Source organism: Barbatula barbatula (assembly GCF_947034865.1).
Source record: "Barbatula barbatula genome assembly, chromosome: 4".
Classification (NCBI taxonomy): domain Eukaryota; kingdom Metazoa; phylum Chordata; class Actinopteri; order Cypriniformes; family Nemacheilidae; genus Barbatula; species Barbatula barbatula.
Genome location: NC_136768.1, coordinates 11,607,674 through 11,632,576, shown reverse-complemented (window position 1 = coordinate 11,632,576; position 24,903 = coordinate 11,607,674). Strand labels below are relative to the sequence as shown.

Genomic DNA, 24,903 nt, shown 5'->3' with positions numbered 1-24,903 from the left:
GTTGTTTAAAAATAATTTCAACCAATTAATTTTAATGGTCATATTTATAGAATCAAAATCAATGGCTTGTAAACTGAGATGGGTCGATATAATTTTGTTTATTTAACCCCGCCCACCACAAGGAAACCCTCTATTACGTCAATGAAACCCGTTCCTTCCGTCTGACACCGTGTGGCGCTACTACTGCGCACTGTTTACGGCACAGGACAGGAGACAAAGCAAACACAATTACCCCACTGGATCAGCCATACGCTTTATTTAACCATTTCACAGCCAAACTTAAGTAAATCTCATGACAAAAAGGTGAGTGATGTTTTTCTTTTCTTTATCGAGTATTTAACGTTGTCTCAATAAGATATGCGCATGATTTTGGTTACGATCCAGTGACCGAGCTGGTTCTACGAGCTGCTCTGTTTTTTGAGAACAGGATCCGGTTCTGCTTCATCAGCTTATGTCCTGTGTGGCCTAACGTAACCACACCAAGTGTCACTAAGCTCAATCATTTTATGCTAAGACTAAATCTATCGACATACGCATTTCGATTTCATAAGAAATTATAACAGATTAATTGCAATGGAAATTACTACGAATTAACGCGATTGATTTATATCCAACGTTATATGTTAGGAGGAAAACGTTAAGTGTGTTCCTGTTGTTTTTGTCTGCGAGCTAATGCAGTAGCCGCTAGCATGTGCCTGTCTCGTGAGGTCTGGAAAGCGTGTGTTGATAAGGGGCTTCGTTTTGATAAGGTGTATTTGTTTGAACTAAACATATAAACCTTGTTTATCCTTGCACACAATATTATATATCCTAAATCACTACCTTCCTGCTTGAATAGGCTGTTATGGTTAGCCGTAATAAAAGCTTGAAAACCAAGATAAAAATACATCTCATTTAATTATTAAATAGACAGATACTGTCCTTTTGTTACATTACCATTTATTAATTCAGCTTACGCTTTTATCTAAAGCGACATAAAAGCAGTTAACAGTTTGGTTTACCAATCGATGTTTATAAGTAGGACTAAAGCTGTAGAAAGGAAAAATAAACAACATAAATAATACGTCTTTAATACATAAAACAAAGCTAGAAAGTACTTTATATCAAATGTTGGGTTTCAGACTAAAGTTAAGTAATCTTATTCCTCACATTACAACATTGTTATGAGCATATCACAGAATATAAACAAACTCATCATAAACTTAATTTTATTGTGTACTAGTCAAGTCAGCTTTATTTATATAGTGCTTTTTACAATTTCCGTTGTTACAAAGCAGCTGTACAAGAAAACATTGACTATAAGTAAAACATAAAAGGTTATGGAAGTCAAAACACAGGTCAAATATCAGACGCACAATAAATTCCTAGTTCCTACTAGTCATACATAATGATTTTATCATTATAATCCTCAACCAGAATTAATACTTTACTTAAAGCACACATGTATAATGCATTATAAAAGTTTACATGTATTACAATGCATCTTATAGTGTATTGTAATGTCTTTTGAATAATTTTAACTTCAGTTAAAACATTCTAACACTTATCAATTCATTGTTACACTGCATTTTTAATTTGGTTATATTTCTTTACAACAACATTTAATGTATTACATTATCCACAGCCTAAAGATGGGCACGATAGGTTGATTGAGGATTCCAAATTGTCCCTCCTCCAACTTTTGTATGGATCGACCTTGTGTATAGATAGTAGTTCGCCATGAATATAGCCTTAGATGCTAAAATGGCATTAAGAACTTAGCAATAAATAAATAACAAGACATTTTGAACAATTATGAGTCACATCCTTTAATAACCCTTTATAATGCATTATACATAAAGGCTTAAGTAAAGTGTTACAGAATTGTTTTCTTAATGTTAAAAATACCCATTGTTGGCTGAAACCAATATATATTCACTTGGGATATAACATGCTTAAGATATATTTTCAGTTTAAGTAGTGAACTTAATATTATGAACATTTAAACACTGTCAGTACTGTTTCTGTGTTTCTATCATATTTTTCAGATTCTACAAGCTTTTCGTCCCAAATGGATATAAATATGTTTGCAGCATCTGGGCTCTGGAAAAGCATAATGTAAACATCTGTATGGAGGACTGTTAAAAGACCTACACCCATGATATGTGAACACTTTAAAAGATCCTTTCAATAAAGAAAGTTTTCTTTCCCAGCAGAAAATATTTCTGCAATAATGGATGTAGAAGAGGACGGCCCCTCACAAAAGACTGAGAATGCAAGCCAGAAACATAATGGTCCCAAAGAGAATGACAAAAAAAAAGAGGCCAAAGGAACCTGTTTAAAAATCGAGGGGAAAGATGGCTATGTGTTCAAATCATACAGCATTACTCCTCATGAGATTTTGGATGCAGCACTGCCTCCCAGTCACACAGACTCACTGGATGAAGACTCTTCTTTTGTGTCCTTGGAGGGTACAGAGGAAGGTGTATCTGCTCAGGTTGATGGAGTATCAATGGTGGATTCAACAGGAGAAACTTGTGAAGAAAAGCATAACTCTCAAACCTCTTCAGCCATTTCAAATAAGAGCCAGAACACTGAAATAAATAACTCATCAGGAATTGAATCAAGTGTTAGTATCAAAACTGAGCCAAATGAAACTGGTGAGATTTCTCAAGATGATGAAAAGTCATCTTTTGATGGAGCCTTTGGTCCTTTTGCAACAAGAGGTTATGATGAGGATTATGGTAGCTTGTTTAGTGGGTACTCAAGTACCCTTTATGATGTTGCAATGGATGCTGTCACACAAAGCCTTCTAACATCAATTAGAAGTCCCCTTAACCCTAGGAAAAAATCTCCTGCTTGGAACCATTTTTTCATATCACCACGTGATAGTACCAAAGCAATCTGTATGTACTGTATGAAGGAGTTCAGTCGGGGTAAAAATGAGAAAGACCTCAGTACTAGTTGTTTAATGAGGCATGTGCGAAGGGCTCACCCCACTGTTCTTCTGCAAGACAGTGACTCGCTAAACAATTCTTCCAATACTTCCTCGTCTTTAATACCTCCACCAAACAATGGAGACTTGTCTTTAAGCATCAAGCCCCCCATAGACAATGTTACTCCACTGTCCCCCTTTTTAAACGAGGCCACAGATTTAGTGCCCAAAGATTCTTTACAAAAAGTTAAACCAAAAGCAGAAAAAGGGGCTAAGGGTGACTTAAGTACAATTGCATCCCCACATTCCTTGAACAACCATAATGATAATGCCACAGACATGGGGACCGAATGTCCTGGATCTGCCCCGAAGACCTCCAGTTCTCGCCGACGCTCTGCTGTATGGAAACACTTTTATTTGTCACCTGCTGACAGTTCGAAAGCAGTGTGTATTCACTGCATGAATGAGTTCAGTCGTGGTAAAAATGGAAAGGACTTGGGAACAAGCTGCCTTATACGTCACATGTGGCGGGCCCATCGAGATATAGTTATTGAAGAAAATGGACAGGGATCGAGCATTCCTCCGCCTTACACCACTCCACCAACACTGTTGTCCCGTACACAGGTTCAGGAATCAACAGAGGTAAAAAAGGAGTTCATATGTACTTCATATCCCCCTGAAACCATATCAGATGAAGTGCCCAATGAAAATTGTGAGAACATTACAGTTGAGGAAGAGGCAAATGATTCTACATATCAATCAGGACAAGAGTCCTCGCTTGATGCTTGTTTTAGATTGAAAGGGGAAAACATATCTCTTTCATCGTCTCCCGAGGAGCATGCTGAGGTGCAGCGTGTATCAGAAGATCCAAGTTCAGTTTTCCAACAAAACAAGAAAATAATGAAACGGGTAAAATCAGAGGTATGGCATCATTTCATTGTCTCTCCTGTGGACCAGCTCAAAGCCTTGTGTCGATACTGTCCCTGTGTCATAAGTCGTGGTAAACGAGGGGACTTTGGTACAAGCTGTTTAATGAGGCATTTAATGCGACGGCATCCTGATGTCCTTAAGACCCAAAAAAGCACAAGTGACAGAGTATCCTCGCCTCAGTCACCCCATAATATTCCTGCTGCAGAGGACGACATGTTAGCAATTGCAACAGACAACCTTGTCATTGAGAACAAACCCCACACCCTGCCTGTTTTCAGCAAAAAGACTTCAAAGCTTTGGAATCACTTTTCTATTTCTTCTACAGACCCAACAAAAGTGGTCTGTATGCACTGTAGCCGCACAATTAGCAGGGGCAAAAAGACAACCAATTTAGGCACTAGTTGCTTATTTAGGCATATGCAGAGGTTTCATGGAAATGTGCTTGAAAATAATAGTAGTATCTCAGGTGATGTGTCATCTGCTGAAATTCAAGTTAAGCAGGAGCTCATGGACATTTCTACTTATGAGGAGAATGCTGAAAAATTTAGTGAATGCCACCCAATTGCCAAAAAAATCACCAAACTCATTGCAGAAATGCTTGCACTGGATCTTCAGCCATCAACTGTAGTGGAGAATGCTGGCCTGAACAGATTATTAGAATATCTCCAACCACAGTATTCTCTACCTTCGTCATCTTACTTTACCAGCACTGCAATCCCAGAAATGTATGAAAGTGTAAAACAAGTACTTCTGACCCATCTCAAAGAGGCTGAAGGCGGAATCATCCATTTCACTACAAGTGTATGGGTGACCAGTCAAACTCAAGAATACTTGACTCTTACAGCCCACTGGGTAACATTTGAGTCTCAAGTTGTGCCTCTGGGGCAGGATTTCCACTGCTCAGCCCTCCTTGGTGTTTCTTCAATTGACTGTGACTACGATATTCAGAATATACAGAAGCAGCTTGAATATCTGTGGGACACCTGGATTGGATCCTCTGGCCTTAAAATGGGATTTACTGTAACAGATAATCAAACAATTGAAAGCATTTTAGCAAGCAGTCACCAAAACACCATGCAATGTTTTGTTCACAACATAGACCTCATTGTTAATGAAGCCATAAAAAGTCAGAGGATGGTTCAGAACTTGCTAAGTATTGCTAGAAAAATCTGTGAGAGAGTGCATCGTTCTACTAAAGCAAAGGAGAAGTTGGCAGAATTGCAAATATCTTACCAGTTACCTGAAAATCAGCTGGTCCAGGATGTTCCCTCTAAGTGGAAGACATCATACTTCATGCTTGAGCGATTAGTAGAGCAAAAAAAAGCCATTGATGAGATGTCAATAGATTGCAATTTCAGGGAATTGATAAGCTCTGACCAATGGGAAGTCATGCAGTCGGTCTGCAGTGCCCTTAAGCCCTTTGAGGTTGCCTGCAGGGAGATGAGCAATCGCACTGCAACACTAGGGCAGGTCATTCCACTGATTCACATACTCAACCGAAAGATAGACATGCTTTTTGATGAAACCATGGGCATTGACAATATGCTAAAGTCCTTAAAGGAATCAATGGTGACCAGAATGTCTCAGACCCTTCATGACCCTAGGTACATATGGGCAACCATGTTGGACCCGAGGTATAAGACCTCCCTCTTTACCGAAGAAGAGGCAGAGCAGTGTAAGCAGGACCTCATACAAGAGCTGGAGTTGTCTACAGCTACCTCCACAAAAACTAAACTTCCACTGTATAATGGATACAGTGAGGCACCAGCTTCAACAAACAGCTCAGCCACAAACAAAAAAGATAACCTCTGGGCACTTATGGATGATATAAGACAGAAAATCAAGGAAGAGGAGAGACCAAAGTCGTCAGAGGTTGCTGTGATGGAATATTTGGAGGAAGACATCCTTGACCAGAGCTGTGATCCCCTAGATTATTGGAACCTGAAGAAATGTTTGTGGCCTGACCTTGCCAAAGTAGCTGTGCGTTATCTGGGTTGTCCACCCAGCACTGTACCAGCAGACACACTGTTTAGTACATCAAGTCTTAATTGTGCCCTGAATCAATCACGACCATTGCTTGAAAATCTAGAAGGACTCCTATTTTTAAAGGTCAACCTTCCGTTGATATATTTTCATTACTGATTACACATTTGTATTTGCAAGGCAGTTTCTTAAACTTTGTAAAGCCCAAGGACCAAATACTTTTTTCTGAAAAAGCCCATTTACACAACATTTTACGTATTAGGTTGTAAATCAGGGGGGCATATAAAAAACTGCATCTGGATGATTTACTGAATAAAATACTGCATTCTTTGAGTACTACTGTTGAACACTTGATAACTGGAGTTTTGTCTAATTCCTGTTGAAGTGTTTTCAGGGAGAAAGCATTAACTAGCTATGGGGTAGCTGTTGTATGTTGCTGTAATTTGATTTGATTATTTTTGTATATGGCAAGTCCTTGTACTGTCTCTTTTTGTGCCTTATATGAGCTACTTCAGGTCAACATGCTGTAAATATAAACTGATGTGCAAAGTAAGTCAGTCTGCTAATTGAAATAGTTTTGTAAGATGAAACTTACGTGCAGAATACTGTTTTTAATATGAACCCATGGTCCAATATAAATGCTGTGACTGAGATGTTAAATGTATTTTATTTAATTTCATTGTGATTTTGGCTAATGGTACTGTTAGAAAGAGTTTTTTTTTTACAGATAATGTAAATAATGCTGTACTTTCATGATAAACTGTTGGAAAATGCATTTGTCTTAAGCACAAATTAATTTGTATTTACAATTATGATCATCATCAAACAAATGTACTGTACATTTTATAAATTATCATTTGCAATATATCATTTGATGAGGAAGCATTCAGACTGGAACCATAATTGTTTTAGTTAATAAAAGGTTTACCCTTTTGAATAAATGTCTTCTGTTGTATATTTTTGTGACCAGATTCAGTATATTTAATAATTTGGATAAATAAATATAAAGATTTTACCCTAAACCAACATAAAGTGGAGGGAAAACACAGATGGTGGGACCTATGCTGATTGCAACATTTAAAATTTGGTTAAAAATTGTTTTTAATGACAGTAAAGACACACAGAGGTATTTAAAGTTTGACTTCTGAATTACGCTTGTTTAGAAAAGTCGGCCGAGCACCAAAACAATCTTGTAGCCAATCAGCAGTAAGGTGCACAGGACGGGCATAAGTCGAGCCGAGCACTGATGAAAGCGAAAGATGGGGGAAGGGGTTTGTTTGTTTTGGTGATTTGAACATCAACAACGGCTAAGAGAAATCGAACTTTAATGCAGTATGAAATGGAAATTGAAATATACTTCAAGACATTTGTTTGCCACACCATTGTACAAACCTTATAGAGATTGCTGGTAATGCAGCAAAAAAAGTTACAAGCCATTGTTTGGTTGGGCTTCACAAGATATACAAACTTTTCATTATGTTATATTTTAACATGGCTTAATGTTATATGTAATATTACTATGAATCCCATTAATTGGGATCATTTAATGAGTCAGTCTTTCTAAAACCATAAGCTTCTTGATAAGATTTATATGAAGAGGAGGAAAATGGGACAACTCATATGTAATGCTTTGATATCCTGGAATGAAGACCAAAGGCTTGTAATAATCTTTGAGCAGAAATATCTTAGTTTCATTTGCTCCCATTAAAAGGTGTGAATATGATATCATTATTGGATCCTCAAGAGTCAAATCTTCCCTCTTGTCATACCTAGGACATAGAAACAGATAGAAATAGATTTTGTTCATATTATATTAAGAAACTATACTTAATATTTTGATTTTCACTGACCTCCAGTTACTATTAAGTTCCAGAAAACGTGAGACTCCTGTTTGTGCAGCAAGTACATCAATGTGTAATGACACATCTGTATGAAAGGTATGCAACACAATGAAATTGCAGACATAATATAAAACATTATAATAAATAAGCAATAAAATCAACACACCTGCTGTTGTTGGCTTTAATATATGTAACTCCTGCATTGCTTTCCCTCCTGGGTAGTTGTAGTAGGAAACATACAGAGATACACTTGTGTATACTCCATTTAACATCAAATGTCCTATCACAACTACAGAGCAAATTTTATGTATCCGTGACTTGTGCCAACTGTTCAAACTGTAACAAAACAGAAGTGAAAGTAAAACACTGCATTTGAAAATCTTCCAGCTGCCTCTAAAAACAATGTTTGCACAAATAAACGGGGTCAGTTGACCATATGCACAGTTATTTCCAGCTTTTTGATAAGCCAGCTAAGGCATTTCCGCTGAACTGACAGCTATAGGATTTTATTCTACATGCGCTGCCTTCAAGTGTGAAAAATTGTGCTCACTGGCAGCAGTGCTCATCTGTTCTTCCCTCATGCCACTGAAATCTAAACATCTTTTCATCTCATTTTGTGATTAAATAACTAAATAAACGTTAAGGAATTACTATTTATCTGACTACATTCTTATTATAAAGTAGTACACTACAGGGCAGTTTCCTGGACAGTGATTAGCTTAAACCAGGACTAGGCTTTAGTTAAATTAGGATATTTAAAGGGGTCATATGGCGCGAATACATGTTTTTCAGTGTCTTTGGTGTGTTATAAGTTGCCAAATCATGTATTAGACACATCAGAACATTTAAATTAGTCTGGGACTAGGTTTAAACCCTGTCCGGCAAACCGCCCCGTACGTTTTTCAGATGGCTTTTATTATTGTGGAAGTTCTTAAAAAACCCTTACTGCATACGGTAAACTTTCATTACTTAAATAATTTTTAAATTGAGGAGAACAGACAAGAATATACAAATTTGTGAAAATCATACATGAAAGAGCAGCCACGAGCAGCAATTAAGTTAAACACAGGAAAGGTGTAGATGATAAAACGGAGCTCCTTGTGGGGTAGAAGGGAGTACAGCAGAATGAAGCCTACAGCTGGGATGAACAGTGTTCTCGTCCGTCTGTCCAATAGGCCAAGGGGTATAAATAGTATTGTGCTGCCAAGAGCTCGAGGCAGTGCAGAGTAGAAGTACCACAGAAAATGAGAAGTTTGAGGCACAGTGGAAGTCAAGGAAAGATTACAAATTATATAAGTATTTAAATTGTAACATTTTAAAACAAAATTTATCATGCTGTATCATGATGTTAGTTTAGTTAAACATGCACAACCTATTTAGTTTTTTTTATTTAAATCATTTTAAATATATATATATATATACAGTGAGGAAAATAAGTATTTGAATACCCCGCTATTTTGCAAGTTCTCCCACTTAGAGATCATGGAGGGGTCTGAAATTGTCATCGTAGGTTCATTTCCACTGTGAGAGACATAATCTAAAAAAGTGTACGATATTTAACTATTTATTTGTATGATACAGCTGCAAATAAGAATTTGAACACCTGTCTATCAGATAGAATTCTGACCCTCCAAGACCTGTTAGTCTGCCTTTAAAATGTCCACCTCCACCCCATTTATTATCCTAAATTAGATGCACCTGTTTGAGGTTGTTAGCTGCATAAAGACACCTGTCCACCCCATACAATCAGTAAGAATCCAACTACTAACATGGCCAAGACAAAAGAGCTGTCCAAAGACACTAGAGACAAAATTGTACACCTCCACAAGGCTGGAAAGGGCTACGGGGAAATTGCCGAGCAGCTTGGTGAAAAAAGGTCCACAGTTGGAGCAATCATTAGAAAATGGAAGAAGCTAAACATGACTGTCAATCTCCCTCGGACAGGGGCTCCATGCAAGATCTCACCTCGTGGGGTCTCAATGATCCTAAGAAAGGTGAGAAATCAGCCCAGAACTACACGGGAGGAGCTGGTCAATGACCTGAAAAGAGCTGGGACCACCGTTGGTAATACACTAAGACGTCATGGTTTGAAATCATGCATGGCACGGAAGGTTCCCCTGCTTAAACCAGCACATGTCCAGGCCCGTCTTAAGTTTGCCAATGACCATTTGGATGATCCAGAGGAGTCATGGGAGAAAGTCATGTGGTCAGATGAGACCAAAATAGAACTTAACTAAACGTGTTTGGAGGAAGAAGAATGATGAGTACCATCCCAAGAACACCATCACTACTGTGAAGCATGGGGGTGGTAGCATCATGCTTTGGGGGTGTTTTTCTGCACATGGGACAGAGCGACTGCACTGTATTAAGGAGAGGATGACCGGGGCCATGTATTGCGAGATTTTGGGGACCAACCTCCTTCCCTCAGTTAGAGCATTGAAGATGGGTCGAGGCTGGGTCTTCCAACATGACAATGACCCAAAGCACACAGCCAGGATAACCAAGGAGTGGCTCTGTAAGAAGCATATCAAGGTTCTGGCGTGGCCTAGCCAGTCTCCAGACCTAAACCCAATAGAGAATCTTTGGAGGGAGCTCAAACTCCATGTTTCTCAGCGACAAGCCAGAAACCTGACTGATCTAGAGAAGATCTGTGTGGAGGAGTGGGCCAAAATCCCTCCTGCAGTGTGTGCAAACCTGGTAAAAAACTACAGGAAACGTTTGACCTCTGTAATTGCAAACAAAGGCTACTGTACCAAATATTAACATTGATTTTCTCAGGTGTTCAAATACTTATTTGCAGCTGTATCATACAAATAAATAGTTAAAAAAATCATACATTCTGATTTCTGGATTTTTTTTAGATTATGTCTCTCACAGTGGACATGCACATACGATGACAATTTCAGACCCCTCCATGATGTGGGAGAACATGCAAAATAGCAGGGTGTTCAAATACTTATTTTCCTCACTGTATATATGGTCACTTTCACTACAAATGTTACATAATTTTTTTTTGTAAAAGGATATTCCCCAGTTTGAGCTTTTATTAAGGACTGTGTTGTACCAGACTACCTTACCCTCAGGCCAGAGTAGCTTGTTCCAGAATATTGTGTCAACCGTGACAGTAAGACCTACAAAAGACAAATAAACTTTAGGGTCTGTAAAATTTTCGTGTATTTTTTGTAAAATTTTCCTTTAAATAACTTATTTATTCCTTTATTTCAGATGTACACGACTTCTTAAGCCTAACTTACTTTTTTATGAATTTATGAAATATTCCTCACAACAAGCAAACCCCAAGCAATAAATTTAAACATGGCAACACATAGATCATTTCAAATCTCACTCACTGTGTGTTGTGTCATAAAATAGCTTTTCCCCAAATTTCACTAAATATGTGGCCTATAAATGTGATATACATTGTAAAAAGAAAACTTTGTGTTTAACAGAAGAACTAATAATAAATATGTGATGTGTGTGTGTGTGTCTAAACATAACAGATAACATTAAAACATCACTGACCCAAAAATAACATGCCAGCAGGTATGGCATGGTAAATCAACCGTAGAAAATTGAGTTTCCTGCTTAGGAGCGACATCAACAACATCAGCCCAAGGAAGAGACACAGTTCAAAGCGGAAAACAATAATGACCAAAGCAGAGAGCCAAATGAAGGGGCAATGCCTCTGAGCCATCCAGTACGTGAATGCCAGCAGAACTAGACAATAAAAACACAATAAGTAGAAAGCTCATACTACAATTAGCTAAAGTAACGGCTGCATTTTAGCATACCCTATACAATGACCTACCTATTGGTAGAGCGAACACATTAGGCAGCATTCTTGTGCTGTAAAACATCAGATGGAACTGTGTGGTGGAGATAAAGCAGAACAAACTGGCCACCATTGACCCAAACTGCCTCCTGACCTCTCTCTGCATCTGCCACAGAGCCAGGATCACACATAGTCCAAGAACCCCTCGCACTGAACACAAAGGGCTGTGATGATATAATTCCATTGTATTATTTTGTAACTGCCTTTGCATTAAAGTATACATACCAAGAATCTGAGTGTAAAATTTGGGAGCTTGAAAGAGGGTAAGCACACATGTAATTGGTGCACTTAGGACTGATATGAATAGAGGTCCAAGAAACGTACGCGGTACCACACCAGGGAATTCATAATGATCATACTGTAAACAGAGAGATATTAAAGAATTAACTACACCTTTTTTGTTAAAGTGGGGCTACTGCCATCTTCGGTTTGGTCATGTATGTTTCTGTAGTAACAGTACTGTGGTAGTTCGTATAATATTTAAAATCGAAAATCTAATGACCTGAAAGTTTATGCATTTTAACTTAGATCTATCAAAGCGAACGAATCAGTTTTTATTAGCTTACCTTTTCGAAATTGAATCGGTGGTATAGGATATCATGAATAGCTTGTAAGTTAAAACTTTCCTCAACTTTGGTGTAAGGACAGGTAAATAAATGTACATAAACAATACAGACAATTAAACCCAAAAGCGGACGCTCATTTGATGATCCTTTCCGAGGCATTGTAAGCGAGAACAAGCTGGCGCTGTGGCGCATGCTCAGCACTGGAAACGAAATAGGATGCGGAATGGCAAAAACCAAAACAAGACAGTGGGCGGAACTTAACGAGGAAGCTATCTTTAAATGGGCAGGAATAATATGGAAAATTATTTAAAATATTGTATTTTTACTTTTTCAGAGTGTGTTTTAAATTGAATGTTTGTAAACTGTTATTAGTATCACAATGCATAGGTACATTATAGTTTAATCAGCTTCGGATAGCAGAACAATGACAGTGTTAGTCACTAGGTGCATATAACTTTTCACAGTGATGATTTTGAAGAACGGTACTTATGGAAGATTATCGTGACAAATAACAGGAATAGAGATACTCGGGAGAATTAACGATAAACGAAAGTTTCCAAAGAGAATTAACTTAACGAAAGGTTGGCGGGTTAGGGGTAGAGACACAGGAGACTCCCGGCAGTGTTGGCAAATATGCTGATAACAATAAGGCATCTTGTCATGTTTGTAAATGTTTTTAATAGTGAAACATAATTTAACACGTGTTTTTCGTACGTGTATTGCGACGTGCAGCACGTGGACCCCGTTCATTGGGTCATACGTTGACTGACAGTGGCGCATGTCCAATCACAAAAGGACACAATGGGATCAGGGGGCTGAAGCGGATATCCGAATGTGTAGCTGGTGGGAAGCCGGCATGGACATATACAAATATATCAATTTGCACAACAAGCGACTTTTATGCGAGACACTACACATTGATTCATGATATTCTAACCAGCTGGTGCAAGACATGAAACTTTAGGTATAGATAGTACATTTGTGTAAGAAACATGGCATTCATATGTAGTGTTTCTCAGATTTTCTGTATTCTTTTGGCATTACCACTTGGGTCGGTCTTTTCAAAGGACTTAAAAGGGTTATGCACAACATGCAGACAAATAACCCAAAATTTTGACAAGGTACGTTTTTCTATCAATGTCGGGTTAAAATGGTTGTTTTCCACTAAATACAATTTGCGTCAAGCTTTAAATTCAAAGATACATTTTGCACGTTTTTCCTCTAGCAGATGTTATGTATATTGATTATGTATAACCAAATACCTCATTCAAACGCTCCTAAATTAGAATAATTTCTTAAAAGCTTATATTATCAAATGTTGTAACTGCTGGGCAGACAAGTGGTCAATAAAAGTATTTAGGGGTCAACATAAAAATAAGGTCGATTTTAAGTCAGCACAAAAAGTGTTTTCGTTGTAAGTGACAGGTGTCATGTTATAAATGTCTACAATACTTATTGGCCATAATAGTGCTGGGTATTTTGTAGGTAACTAGAAATTACTGCACGCGTCGTCTGAATAAATTGCCTATAATTCATTGCAAAAATGGCTTAGAAAAGTGATGGTAGATCTAAATAAAGCATTATACATTTGAAGTGTAATCAAGTAAGATAAGTGTTGACATACTGGACACGAAAAAGGTTAATCCTCCCTCCTTCTCTTCCAGGGTTTGGAAAAAACAGCAAATCAAAATTTTGGTGGTGGAAACACAGCATGGGAAGAAAGAAAACTCTCTAAATATGAATCAAGGTAAGAAGAATAAACATAAATGACTTATCTTATTTGCAAACGTATTACAGCATGTGTCTTCATAAACTGGTGTAGTGCATTATATTGATTGCCTCTGCTTGCAATAATTTATTAAAATGTATGGTTTTCTTAAGTGAGATTCGGCTAATGGAGATACTGGAGGGCTTGTGTGACAGTAGCAGTTTTGAGTGCAACCACATGGTCGAAGAACACGAAGAACACTTTGAGACCTGGTGGTTTAAGAGGTGAGGACCACAAATGAAGAATTTATGTTGTGAATTACTTTATTATTTTATTTTATCATACTACAGTAATCTAATGCTAGATACATTTAGTGAAATGAGCATTTATTTATTTGTGTTTTGGCTGCAGGAAAGCAAAACACCCAGATCTGTTTAAGTGGTTTTGTATAGACTCCATTAAAATGTGTTGCCCTAAAGGCTCCTTCGGCCCTGACTGCAACAGTAAGTCAATTCAGATCAGATCTTTATTGTTTGAGTCTAACAGTTAACCATTGAAATATCACACTAGTAATACAAACTGTATGTATCGAGTACTTTCCCTTTTACGGTTGACATAATGTGCAAGATATAGTGCATACTGCACAGATAATAAATACCTCAGTGCAATGCACACTTACGTGGCAGTTTATTTTCAAGTGTTATGCATGAACTGCAGCAATAGACTATATGAACGCACGGTGATGACGTATTTGCGCTAAAATCTCAGCCAGCGACCGTTTTAATAGAGCTGAGGTATTTTGCCACCAAGCAAAAATATTGTTTACTATGTTTCACACACTTTTTCAAGCATTGTTGTTCGTAAGTATTATTTTTATTATGAAAACGTCTGTAATATTGGATTGTTTTGTTTAATTTGAAGCTTGCATCGGAGGATTGGAACGACCATGTCATGGTAATGGAAAATGTGATGGAGATGGAACTAGAGATGGAAATGGAAAGTGCAGTTGTGACAAGGGTTATGAAGGAGAGTTTTGTTTGGAATGCAGTGATGGATTTTTTAGTGAACTGAGAAATGATACCTTCTCCCTGTGCAAAGGTAAACGCAAGTATCATATTTCATATTTACTCATTATATGTAGTAAAATTTGTTCCTGTTCAAGTGCAGACAATATGCTGCTGAAATTTTTAGACAATGGTAATCTGAGAGATTCATTTCGTGGAAGTGGAGTTGTCTTTGCAGTGATATAGATCTTTGCTAGTGGCTTATTAAATAAATCTTTATATTTTATATTTATGTTAATATAAATACATTTTATATTATATATATTTTATATAAATTCTATATCAATTTCATTTATATAGTAAATATAAATATATATTAATATTTTATTGTAAATAAGAGGTTGCGTTAACCCAAAAATCTGAAGGGTGTCTGTCATGTTGACAGATTACAATGAGGGCAGTTTGTAATTCCCCTTTTGGTTGAGTTTGTAGCATCCAATCATTTCCTTTCATCAGAATGTGATCGTAGGGACGCGAAGGGACACATACGTTTTCCATTCATTACTTATAAACGCCTCGTCTATTTATGAAAACCCACGCAGGATCAGGGGAGGCTCGCGGTGCGGAGGCATTGTAACTGACTGGACATATGAACATTTGCTGTAATTAGTATTTTATTTCTGACAACAGAAACACTAAATATATAAACGACTTCAGCTTTATATTTATAACATTAATATACAGTAAGTTCAAAGAACGATGCGATGATGTCACAAACATTCTAATTGGCACGTAATATCACCTTGCACCATAGTGACGGGAAAAATAGATTATGACGGATGTTTTACGAGCCTGAAAAAGTCTAGTGCAACCTCTGTGTTAATTTTATTAAATGAACAATTGTATAACTTTGTTGCACTCTTCTTTGCGGATGTGTACTGGAAGTTAAATTTGGGCCACACAAGCGTGGTAACGTTTGTATATTGTTGTTTATTTGAAACCGTCTATAGAAACATTGATTATATTGGTTTGATTGTTTTTTTTTAGAGTGTCACGAGTCCTGTGTTGGCTGCTTTGGAGATACCAGAAATGATTGTAAGGATTGTAGGAAGGGATGGGAGAAGGACGAAGAAGGTGCATGTATTGGTAAGAACAGGATTCCCAAAAGTATTGAAAAATGTAGAACAGGGAAAAATGTGTGTATCAAGCAGCAACCTTCCAGCGATCTCTATTGTGAAACCAAATGGGTGTGACTTAAACTGCCATTCAGCAATTGGCCACTAGAGACTGGCTCCAAAAGAGAGCAGAATCTCATTGAACCCCATGTTAAAATGCACTTCACAGCAAAAAAAAAACATGTTTACAGCCTGGTAGAATTTCTTTTTATTTTTTATAACTCATCGGTTTGCCTTAACATTCTGCTTAATTAGCAACCCAGGCAGCTACAACCACATTCTGCCTCTTTGCCCATTTTAGATTATCCGGGAGTGACACGCAGTGTATTCTATTTTAACAATAAAAAATAATACACATAAAAATATATAGGTGCAACAATAACATGCATTATAGTGCTAATGTACTGTCTAAACTGAATTTTGCTGTGTCAACAAGTATCAGGGGTCCCTGCTCCACGCAACTCTCATCTCTTCTTGCCCCAAAAAAGTTGAAGACCCCTGCTTTAGAGTGAAGTATACTATACTACCTTATAGTTTAAATTAATTTATTAATAATACATTAAGATGCATAACTATGCAAAAAGTTTAAATGTTACCAGTTATTTGATATCCTCTATTGTAAGATCCTCTAGAAATGTTAATGCAGGGCTGCCAACTTTCAGTTCAGCTTGAAGTGAGGTGTTGTTTACATTACTCTGTTGTCCTACGATAACGGTGTTTTAAAACAAAAACGATCCTTGTTTATACTGCCGTTTCCACAATCTGCGTTTACACTTCACTTCCGAAAACGCATGTCACATGACCAGTCAGACACGATAGGCATGCACACACAAATGTAAACAGTTGTATTTATATACATAAGTTGGTTGTTAAGACAGTTGGTTACTAGTCAGTACAAAATGAACATGATGGAAAGGAAAAGCAATTATGCCTTCGTGTGGATAGATGAGGTAAACCATGTTATTAGGCTTGTTTGATTTCATCAAAATCCGTGCGCGCCACACAGATGCCACAATACTGAGAGCCTGATTTAAAAGCATATGGCTCTTGATTCTCTCTCACGGTACTGTAATGTCACTGTCTTGATCTGTGTACACAGCACAGCTTGAACAGGCCTGTTGTTTACACGGTGTGCACGAGGCTGGTCATTGTCTTCTTCAGGTAGCGTGTCAATGGCTCAGATGACAGAGGCTTAACAAATCAGGGAAGCAAACGCAAAGATACAGTCGACCCAATCAGTAAGCGAATGTGGGGGTCCCAGAGTTTTCAAACTAAAACGGGGTCTGCAGCGTCTCCAGAAGTCTCAGTTTTTGGGGGTCGAAAACCTGTAAATGCCAGGTGTAACCGTAGCAAGTGTTACACGTTTTTAAAGGAAAATGCACTAGTATAAAAGCCGTTTGAATCTGAATTCACAATTTGCACACATTTATTCCTCATCTTTGTAGTTTGCATCAGTGAATACTTTGGCTAAACATCCAAAATATTTTTTAACTTTTGTTGACTGACTTATGTTGTGCGTTGCACTGAATCTTAAATGTAATCTTATGATTTGATTGGTCACTACTCAGCCCACTTATTTTGAAATTAGGGTCCACTGCTAGATCACTGAGATGGAAAGATGCAAAATTTTGGGTTTTGGGCATTTATTTAACACATTTTATTAAACACTACAGAAAAATATGGCGGGTGCGACCCTGCGTGAGAAATGGATGTGTGACATGAGAGTTTGATAAAAGAATAAATTGCGTGAGTCTCACTGCGAATGCTTGAGAGCTGGCAGCCCTGGTTAATGTGTGTTTTCCCCCAAAATATAATTGTGCACAGTCATGGAAGTTTATTGCCCAGTCAACATTTGATGTTACCATAAGCTTTCAGAATGCTCTCGATAAAGCAAGGCAAATTTTATTTCTAGAGCATGTTTAAAACAGCCCCAGCTGACCAAAGTGCTGTAAAGTAAAACATCGGTTCACAGACAGAAATTACACAGAAATACAGTACACATACAATAACAACAGATTAAAAAGCTAAAGAGAAAAAGTAAGTTTTAAGATGTTATTTAAAACTTCCAATATCCGGGAACAGCCGGGGCAAAATGCAACCGCACAGGTCAAAATGTAACCGCACAGCAAACTCACAGTGCGCTCAAACTGTGATCTTACTATTGTACTACGAGCTTAGAGGTTTAGATATGGCTGGTTTGTCATTTGAAGTCACCATTATGTTGATCAGTGATTGCTTTAGTTGAGTTCTGTGTTTGACTTCTCTTCCTCTGGCTGCTGTAACTCTGTGTTTACTGTATAGGGCACATTTGTTATAATGAGTAATGCCAGTCTTGGATGGTAATGAGAAACTGTCAATTTGTGTGATCGAAGAGATAGAGATATTCAGCTGTTTTGAGACAATCAGATATTATAAAGTAATGTGCACTAAATGCATTGTGCACATAAACATTGCAACAATTCCTAATTTAGACACAAATACATCAAGATTCAGTGTATGAATTTCAACAATGGTAATCAACTGAGAAGTTTCATGCTGCAATGCATGCTGGGAGTCATGAATGAGTTTTGAACTATGATGTTACCCAGCATGCATTGCAGCATGTTTTCTTCTGCTTGAGTTTAATATGCTGATTCTTGATGATTGTGTGCTTCTCAAATAATCTCTTAACAACTTTATATAATGTAATGGTTCAAGAATCCTTCCAAAGATCTCATCTGCCCCGACACTGCTCTGCCTCACGCTGTAAAATGATAACCAGACTAAAAATATAACATGAGATCAGTCGATCATTATCACTAGTTAGCCAGTATTCTCAGAGTGGGTTCACTTCAGTTTTAGTTTTTCCATAACAATTGTGAACACCGTGTAAGAAGCCCACTTAATTCTTAGTTACTTATTTTAGATTTAGTATGATATTTTTATTTGTAATTCTAAGCCACATCTTTTTTATGTCTACCTATATTTAAATATTATACTGCGTTTCTCCTTATTTTTCCAAATTAAAATATTTCAGACACAGATGAATGTTCCAAAGATCCACTGCTATGTAAGGATGATCAATACTGCCTGAACACAGAAGGTTCTTTTTCATGTAAAGGTTAGTTTAAACACATTGTTAAGAAGGTCCACATAATTTTTAACTCTGTATAAAAGATGTCTGCTTATGTTTTTAATCTGTCAGCCTGTAATACCAAGTGCTCTGGCTGTAAAGGACCTGGTGCTGATAGCTGCCTCACCTGTGCTGTCGGCTATAAGGATGAGGAAGGCACCTGCACAGGTCTGAATTACCTGTATGGCCACACACATTGTGTGATGTTGATATATTTTGTGTTACACTCAATGTCAGCTGTACACTCAGCAACCACTTTATTAGCTACACCTCTTCAATTGCTTTTTAACACAAATTGCTATCACATGGCAAAACTCCATGCATTCAGGCATCTAGACGTTGTGAAGACAACTTGCTGAAGTTTAAACCGAGCATCAGAGACTATGTCGACACTAGTGTGTTTTCATTTCCAAACGCTCTTCGTATACTCGTGTTTTCAAGTGTTTCCCAAACGCTGCCCATCCTCACTATGACGTCTGAAAACACTTACATCCATGTACTGCGCATGACAACCAACATGTCAAACCTTAAAGGAATTGTTCACTTTCAACATGCGTTGAAAAGGTCATACTTGACCTAGGCTGAAGTACAGAGTCAGTGTTTATAAGTTAAATGTGCAAATACGAAGTCAAACGCTGTTTACAAAAAAAGGGAGTTATAAGGCTGCTGTATCGTCAGCTGGCAATTAATTCATCTGATAAACAGTATACTAAAGATCATTATATGCAAAAGCTGTATATACAACAAAAGTTGAAGTGGTCGTCACACTAGTCGATGTCGGATGATTTTTAACTTTAAGGAGAGGATTTTTTCGCCCTGCTCTACCAACGTCAAGCCTTTTCAACGTAATTACGTGTTATCTTTTTTATATAAAGAACAATCTTTCGCTAGATAAGACCCTTATTCCCTTAAACATCTTGGATGACAACAGGGGTGAGTAAATGATCAGGAAAATGTATGTTAAAAGTAAACAATTCCTTTAAAACAGATGAGCAGTGGGTGCCACTCCTGTCAGCTAAGAACAAGAAACTGAGGCTACAATGGGATATATGCACATGGAGTGATGATGTATTTCTGCAAAAATTTCAGTTACATCGGTGCACGTAGGGTCCATAGGTAAAAAATGCCTTTTGTTCACTTGGTCGCTTCAAGATGCACACAGGATTACAGTCAACGATGTGAGTCCAATTATCCAAACAATATGTTATACATCAACAACCAAAAATTTGAAGCGCTTCAGGCTATCCATTTCAAGCTACATTCACAAATATGATAAAAACATTTGCTCTTACTTAAGGCATGATCAAAGAGGCACATAGCAATGCTCAGCCTTAGTGCTATAGGGTTGCTGAAATTTGAATATTTTCTTACTAAACCAAAAAAAAACGATTGTCACTTGGTGAAAGATTAGCGCAGCACTATGAGCGTATAAGTGGCTTAGCTGGCTGAGATTTTAGCGGATGCATGTCATCATGTGCCTATACCCCATTAGCACAGGCTCACCAAAATTGGACAATAGAAGATTGGAAAAATTGTCTGATAAGTCAGACCAGTCAATGCATTCAATGGTAGGGTCTGAATTTAGCCTAAACAACATGAAAGCATGGATCCGTCATGCCTTGGTTCAATGGTTCAGGCTGCTGGTGGTGGTGTAATGGTGTGGGGGATATTTTCTTGGCACACTTTGTACCAACTGAGCAGAGTTTAAACGCGACGGCCTACATGAGGATTGTCCAAGACCATTACCATCCCTAGGATGACAACAGTGTATGAGCGATGGCTACTTTGGGCAGGATAATGTCACAAAGGTCAAATCATCTCAAACTGGTTTCTTGAAGTTCATTGTACACCAGTGGCCTCCACAGTCACCAGATCTTAATCCAATCGAGCACCTTTGGGATGTGGTGGAACGGCAGATTCATATCATGGATATGTAGCCGACAAATCCGCAGCTACTGCATAATGCTATCATGTCAATATGGACCAAAATCTCTGAAGAATGTTTCCAAACACCTTGTTATAAATCTATGCCACAAAGATTTCAGGCAGTTCTAAAGGAAAAAGGGGACCCAACCCGGTACTAGCAAGGTGTACCTAATAAAGTGGCTGGGGAGTGTATATTGCACACCTTAATGGCAAATGCTGACTGAAACTGACCATATATATTAGCTGTTTTTATCCAATTCCTTAGGTACGGGCATATAGGGCTTTATTGTTGTTTTTGTTCTCAGTCTGCCTGGAACATTATATACAAGGTACTGGGTTGATCAGTGAGTGCACAGGAGTTAAAATATTCACTTTTATACACATTTTTAGCTCTTTGTGGCAGTAAAATTATTTCCATAAACACATGTACATGCATTTCACAGATAGAACACAGAAGCTAATATACTTTTTTGTTTAGTTACCAGAAAATTTTTAATATTATATATTAATATGTATAGTATATACTGTCTTTTATTGCTTTTGGTACAATTTCCCTTGACTTTTCTTGGGTTTAAATTATTTTAAGTAACCCTGTCCCCAAATGATGTCCCCAATAATGGTTTGTACTGTGCTTGCAGATGTGAATGAATGCGAGAAATCAGAGGCAGTGTGTATTAAAGAAGACCATGAGTGTTTTAACACAGAAGGAAGCTTTATGTGCCAATGTGCCAGTGGTTTTCAAGAGCAAGATGGTGTGTGTGTGAAACAGCAAGAACAAGGTTAGTTTATGCTGTGTACACCTTTCATGGATTTTAAACTTTACTGGTTTGAGAGGGTCAACTTTAATCTTACAGTACAAAGAGATGTAGGCTTCGCTGTATGACCTAAAAGTATATGGTTTTAGCACTTTCACTGCTGTGTCTCGCTTGTCTTTCTTGTCAAATGCGTTACTGTGTTAAGAACGAGTTCGAAGGCACGTAGTGCCCGCTTCATTGATTTTAAACGCACGCAACAGTTTTATTGTGGTCGCTTGGATTACAGACGGGCCATGTGCGTTTTTAATTAACGTAAATTTAACTATAAAACTTGCCTTATGCTGCGGTTTGAGTAAAAGACTGCGCCAGGTGAGGAACGCTGAACTCACCGAGATGGAGGGAGGGATATAGAATTGTTTTTGTGCCAATAAAATTTTACGCAAACTTTAAAAAACAAACAGAAATATACAATGATAAAGAAGAAAAACACTGTGATAATGAAAACCATAAACTCAATTGCAAAAATGTGACATGATTTACAAAAAAAAATACTTTTTTTCTTAACCAATTTCTAAAAGGAAACTTGGGTATAGAGAGATAAATGGCTCAATATATTTGCATACTTAACATTAATTGCGGAAGCAAAAGTGATATTGATTCAATGCAATTAACATTGACAACATTGATTCAATGTTTGCTTGCTGTCTGGGTAGGCATTACAGTTCACCCTGTAACCTGAAAATGTACCATAATGACCAATAGTATCTAAGATTGTTAAAATAGACTAAAATAGAGGTTTAGTGACATATAGGAGGATATCATCAGCATATAATGATATTTTACTTACTGTGTTCTTTGTGCTATGTCTATGTATTTTGGGGTTAGAGTGAGATTGTGTGATATTTAAAAAAAGTGGGAAATCATAATTTTGTTGTAATTAAAAACGAACAGCAAAGCGTAACACAGTCCGCATGCACATATTATAAAGCTGCTGTATCGTCAGCTCGCAATTCATCTGATAAACATAATACTAAAGATTATGTGCAAAAGCTGCCTTTTTACATTTTTTAACTTTCTCTCTACTTTTTGTTTATGACGATTAATGAAGAAATATATAGTGAGGGAAATATTTATTTGATCCTCAGCTGATTTTGTAAGTTTCCCTTCTTTCAAAGAAATTAAGGGTCTATAATTTTTATGGTAGGTTTATTTTAACTGATCAAAGGTATTTCATCCCGCGGAAAACATTACTTTGTACTAACTGGAAAAGCCCTTGTTGGCAAGCACAGAGGTCCGAATTTCTGATAGTTGGTCACCAGGCAAATTGGAGTTTTAGCCTCCTTCACAGATCTTCTATAGGACTAGGGTCTAGAGACTGACTAGGGTCTAGAGACTGGCTAGGACATTTAATGTGCTTCTCCTTAAGCAACTCTTTGGTTTTCTTGGCATTAGTTTTGGCTCAAAAGCACAATGTGTCCATTACTATGTTTCTCTGTCAGGATGGTGTTCTTGGGGTCATAGTCAGTATTTCTCTCTCTTTAATAACAGGAGAAATTTTTTTCCCTGTTTGACCACAGCACTTTCTCCAAAGCTTTTTCTGAATCATTTTGATGTTCTTTGTCAAACTTCAGACAAGCCAGGCGGTCCTACTTGGGCAGGAGGACCTTGCGGGTGCTATATTTGGAAACAGCTTACTGTTTCCAAATATATAGAGACCGTATGTGTCCCCAGAATAATACTACAAAGTAAATATTTTGGTAAAAGTCAGAGAAAAAATCTGATTGTGATTAAACCTGAAGACAATGTAATAAACAACCAAAACCAATTGATAAAGTTCGGCCTACATAATATTAGATCACTCAATTCAAAGGCAGTTATTGTAAATGAAATGATCACGGACAACAGTTTTGATATACTCTTTCTTACCGAGACCTGGCTTAAACCAAATGATTATTTCGGTCTAAATGAGTGTACCCCACCAAGCTACTGTTATATGCATGAGCCACGTCCGGTTGGTCGGGGTGGCGGCGTCGCTACAATATTCAGAAACTTTCTTACTGTAACTAAGAGAACAGAGCATAAATTTAAATAATTCAAAGTGCTTGCGTTGAACATAAGTATTCCTACCAAAAGTAAAAAAACATTGCTTTCTTTTACATTGGCTACGGTGTATAGACCCCCTGGTCCCTATAGTGATTTTCTGAAAGAGTTTGCGGACTTCCTATCCGACCTATTGGTTAACGTTTGATACTAATTGTCGGAGATTTTGATATCCACGTAGATAGCGCTAACGATGCATTAGCACTGGCGTTTACAGAACTACTACAATCTTTTAGGGGAATTACAACACATTAAAGGACCCACTCATCGATTTAATCATACACTAGACCAGATTATATCTCACGTAGCCGATCTAACCAATATAGATATTATGCCTCAAAGTGACGATGTCACCGATCACTATCTTATACCAGGTACTTTGCGCACGGCAGGAATCAGCCCTTTAACTCATTATCGACAAGTTAGAACAATCACCTCCGCTACTAAAGATAGTTTCGCAAAGAGCTTGCCAGATCTGACTCCTTTAATAACCATACCAATAAATAAAGAATCGCTCGATGACATGACCAGCAAATTGGGAACTATTTTCTCTAATACATTAGAAGCTGTCGCACCTACGAAGTCAAAAAAGATTAATGAGAAAAATATTGCACCATGGTACAATAGCAACACCCGCGCCCTTAAAAGAGTCACTTGCAAACTAGAGCGCAAATGGATAAAATCGCAATTAGAGGTCTTTAAAATGGCGTGAAAAGAAAGTGCAAATTATTATAAAAAGGCACTAAAAGCAGCAAAGGCTGAGCACCTCCGTAACCTCACAACACAACCACCCCAGGTTTTTATTTAGCACAGTCGCTAAATTAACAAATAAACAGACTCCACCTGACCTGGCTATTCCACAGCACCTCGGTAGCAAGAATTCATGTTATTTTTTACAGAGAAAATCGAAAACATTCGTGACAAAATAGTAAAAACTCAACCTCCAAATCTGTCCCCGAATGTTTTAGCACCAACCATCGCTCCAAAAGAAAGACTACAGCGTTTTTCACCTATAAAACAGGAAGATTTAATTAAACTTATTGCAACATCTAAACCT

At 37.6% G+C, this 24,903-nt stretch overlaps 2 protein-coding genes across 3 annotated transcripts; one reads left to right on the top strand and one right to left on the bottom strand.

Annotated features, from left to right (window-relative positions):
* Positions 1 to 6,476: 6,476 nt before the first annotated feature.
* LOC306893058 (dol-P-Man:Man(7)GlcNAc(2)-PP-Dol alpha-1,6-mannosyltransferase-like) lies at positions 6,477 to 12,309 on the bottom strand. Of its 2 annotated transcripts, none has more exons than XM_079454542.1 (9): positions 12,067 to 12,309; positions 11,726 to 11,858; positions 11,477 to 11,650; positions 11,191 to 11,385; positions 10,697 to 10,799; positions 8,698 to 8,922; positions 7,835 to 8,004; positions 7,678 to 7,753; positions 6,477 to 7,596 (listed from the first exon to the last, which is right to left on the bottom strand). In XM_079454542.1, the coding sequence occupies exons 1-9, from the start codon at positions 12,256 to 12,258 to the stop codon at positions 7,371 to 7,373; spliced, it is 1,494 nt and encodes a 497-aa protein (XP_079310668.1). In that variant the 5' UTR covers positions 12,259 to 12,309; the 3' UTR covers positions 6,477 to 7,370. The 2 variants fall into 2 exon arrangements, with proteins under 2 accessions (XP_079310668.1, XP_079310669.1); XM_079454543.1 differs by having other exon boundaries at positions 8,698 to 8,878; positions 10,746 to 10,799.
* A 541-nt stretch (positions 12,310 to 12,850) lies between these two features.
* On the top strand, positions 12,851 to 22,286 carry LOC306892743 (cysteine-rich with EGF-like domain protein 2). The gene is made up of 9 exons (XM_079453991.1): positions 12,851 to 13,187; positions 13,731 to 13,813; positions 13,948 to 14,058; positions 14,186 to 14,277; positions 14,696 to 14,872; positions 15,826 to 15,924; positions 18,970 to 19,053; positions 19,138 to 19,233; positions 21,630 to 22,286. Exons 1-9 carry the CDS (start codon positions 13,059 to 13,061, stop codon positions 21,773 to 21,775), a joined length of 1,017 nt encoding a protein of 338 aa, XP_079310117.1. The 5' UTR covers positions 12,851 to 13,058; the 3' UTR covers positions 21,776 to 22,286.
* The last annotated feature ends 2,617 nt before the right edge of the window (positions 22,287 to 24,903 follow it).

What these genes read in the sequence shown, in the direction of transcription:
- LOC306893058 (XM_079454542.1), bottom strand. Translation starts at nt 12,258, where the DNA reads ATGCGCCACAGCGCCAGCTTGTTCTCGCTTACAATGCCTCGGAAAGGA. An exon ending in ACCGATTCAATTTCGAAAAG is followed by an intron (nt 11,859 to 12,066) that starts GTAAGCTAATAA and finishes CTCTGTTTACAG; the next exon opens with TATGATCATTATGAATTCCC. An exon ending in ATTAAAGCCAACAACAGCAG is followed by an intron (nt 7,754 to 7,834) that starts GTGTGTTGATTT and finishes CCTTTCATACAG; the next exon opens with ATGTGTCATTACACATTGAT.
- LOC306892743 (XM_079453991.1), top strand. Translation starts at nt 13,059, where the DNA reads ATGGCATTCATATGTAGTGTTTCTCAGATTTTCTGTATTCTTTTGGCA. An exon ending in TAACCCAAAATTTTGACAAG is followed by an intron (nt 13,188 to 13,730) that starts GTACGTTTTTCT and finishes CTTCTCTTCCAG; the next exon opens with GGTTTGGAAAAAACAGCAAA. An exon ending in AGGTTCTTTTTCATGTAAAG is followed by an intron (nt 19,054 to 19,137) that starts GTTAGTTTAAAC and finishes TTAATCTGTCAG; the next exon opens with CCTGTAATACCAAGTGCTCT.